The 2,467-nt window shown below is 61.2% G+C and overlaps 1 protein-coding gene across 1 annotated transcript in view; it reads right to left on the bottom strand.

The window, feature by feature from the left end:
* The window catches only part of SYNGAP1 (synaptic Ras GTPase activating protein 1), a 15,089-nt gene extending 13,176 nt beyond the window's left edge, over positions 1–1,913 (bottom strand). The window contains 2 exon segments of the mRNA XM_024766050.1: positions 1,270–1,391; positions 1,822–1,913. Coding sequence (XP_024621818.1) covers positions 1,270–1,391; positions 1,822–1,857 — 158 coding nt within the window. The 5' untranslated portion in view covers positions 1,858–1,913.
* Between the last annotated feature and the right edge of the window lie 554 nt (positions 1,914–2,467).

Here is a 2,467-nt window from a genome sequence, read left to right as displayed (position 1 = left end):
GGGGGGTGGGGTGGGGACGAACTTGGGAAAATCAGTGCAGGAGGGCAGAAGGTGAAAGGCACTGAGGGGAGTGGAGGCTGGGACCACAGGGAAGGCAGAAGGTGAAAGGCACTGAGGGGAGTGGAGGCCGGGACCACAGGGAAGACAGAAGGTGAAAGGCACTGAGGGGAGTGGAGGCTGGGACCACAGGGAAGGCAGAAGGTGAAAGGAACTGAGGGGAGTGGAGGCCGGGACCACAGGACAGTTTGCTCGCAGCCGGCTAGGGGATGAAGAGTAGAGAGCAGTAGGGAAGCGGGAGGGGGAGCTCGGGTGTGGGAGCCTCCATGGAGCTATTTATAGCAGCCCCGTCATCTTGGGCTCTGTTGCCGTCAGCACGACGCTCCCCCGGCCCCCCGCCCCCGCGGCCAGGAATACCAGGCCCTCACACCCCCCCTCCCCAAATCCAGCTCCGGTGACATGGGAAGGGGGAGGGGAAGGTGTGACTCACCTATCCCAACCTCCCCTACCTGCCCCATCCCGGGGGCGGCCAGACATGGGGGGAAAGGAAGGACAGGGTTCTCCCTGGGGCGGGGGGGGGGGGGACTGGGGGAGGGGGAAACCCAAAGAGGGACCCCAAAGAGCAGACCACAGGAGCAAACAAGATTTCCTTCAAGCCCAGCCTCGGAGACAGTGCCCTCTGGACTTCTCTGCGGGCTTCTTCCTCAGGCTTCAGTCCATGGATTAACCCTCCAACCTCCCCTCCCCAGTCTGTTGACCTGCATACCCGTGCCACCTCCCCTTCTCTGTCACGCTCTACGCTGCACCTTCTCTCCTCCATAATACCTGCCAGCCCCACCCCACCCTACCACCCTTTTCTCATACCCTCTACCTGGATCACACTCTCCCCTCCTACCAACCAGCCCACCGCCCCTTCCCTGGATTCCTTAAATGTTCCTCCCAGGCTCCATCACTCCTTCTCCGTCCTTCTGTACAGTTCCTTCCATCCTGGGCTGGAGCCCATCCTTCTGACGGTCAGAAGAGTCCATCCCTCCTTGGCTTCACCTTCACCCCCTTTCCTGCCCTGCTGCTCACCCTCTCTGGGCACCCTGCACCAAGCCCCTCTCCTGCTGCTCCTCTGTTCTGACCCCTGTCCCACCACACCTCTCAATCAATCTGAAGCCGTCAAGCTCTACACTCAGAACCCCCACCCCTCCAGCCTCACTCTGGAGGCCCCTACACTGCATCCAACTCATCCCACCCCGCTCTAGCCCACTGCTCCAAGCCCTGTACCGGTCATGGTCAGCACTTCGGAAGCGAGGCAGGATCTGGCGAAAGCTGCTGGTCCGGTCAAGTTTGGGTTGTGACTTCGTACGTTTGATGGAGCTTTTTAGCCTCCGGCTCAGAAAGCCTTGCTGGGTGGGGGGGAAATGAGGATAGATGTGTTTTGGGGTAGGGTCAGTTTTACCTCCTCACCGCTCAGCTGGTAAAGAGTCCCTGGATGAAGGTGGGATGGGGGGAAAAGGGAAATCTCTAGAGGCGAGGAAAGGGGGATAGGAGCCCTGCTACCAGTTTGTCTTCCTGTGCTCTCATGGATGCGAGTGTACACACACACACACACACACACACACACACACACACACACCCCAGCCTGGAGAAGGTGGGAGGGCTGGTCTGAGAAGCAAGGGGGCAGAGCCAAGAAGGGGGAAACCAAAGAGGTGGGGGCACACACACACATACTCTCTCTCTCCCCTCCTTCCTCCTTTCTCATAATCCTCAGGCTCCAGCTGGGGCTGGAGGGGAGGAGACCCAGCTGAGCCACATCTGGCAGGTGCCTTCACTCACCGAGGGCCGAAAGGGTGCAGCGGGGGCGGCCTCCATGCTGTACTGCTTCCCCCCTGGGACGCTCTTCCTCCTCGAGCGACCCAAGTGGTATTCTGGAGGCGAGAAAAGGGCCGGAACAGAAGTTGGGGAGGGGGTTGCCGTTAGCCCAGGTTTCCACCCCTGGCCCCAGCACACTCGCCCACCTCCCTCTGCCCCTTAGCTCCAGCCTCACCTACCCCCCGGAAAGCAGCAGGAAGAGCAGCGGCGGCTGAGAAGCTGGCGGCGGGAAGGAGGGGGCAAGGAACCCGAGCCGGAGCCCCCGGAGGGGGAAGGGGTGGGAGGCCTTAGGCCCATGACTGGGGCTGGGCCTGGCAGTCAGCAAAGGGGCATGGCTGAGAGGGTCAGTAAAACTCCAGGAATAAAGGACACCGAAGATCCACAGAACCTAGCTCCTTGGTGCCCACCCCCCCAGGAAGTGGCGAGCTGGTGGGGAAAGTCGGGTTAAAGGTCATTGACCAGAGGCAGGCCTTCCTCCTCCCTCAGCTGGGTACAACTTCCACCTGGCCCCTACTCCTGGAACCCCTGTCTGTCTGGAGGGCCAGAGCTACCTCCCATGACCCCCTCCCTGGACTGGAGGGGGAAGTCTTGGAAGGGACCTGTGAGGAGT

This window comes from Neophocaena asiaeorientalis, unplaced genomic scaffold (genome assembly GCF_003031525.2).
Source record: "Neophocaena asiaeorientalis asiaeorientalis breed wild unplaced genomic scaffold, Neophocaena_asiaeorientalis_V1.1 scaffold46, whole genome shotgun sequence".
Lineage (NCBI taxonomy): Eukaryota > Metazoa > Chordata > Mammalia > Artiodactyla > Phocoenidae > Neophocaena > Neophocaena asiaeorientalis.
Note: the sequence above shows the minus strand (reverse complement) of the source record. Positions and strands in the feature narration are given on the sequence as shown.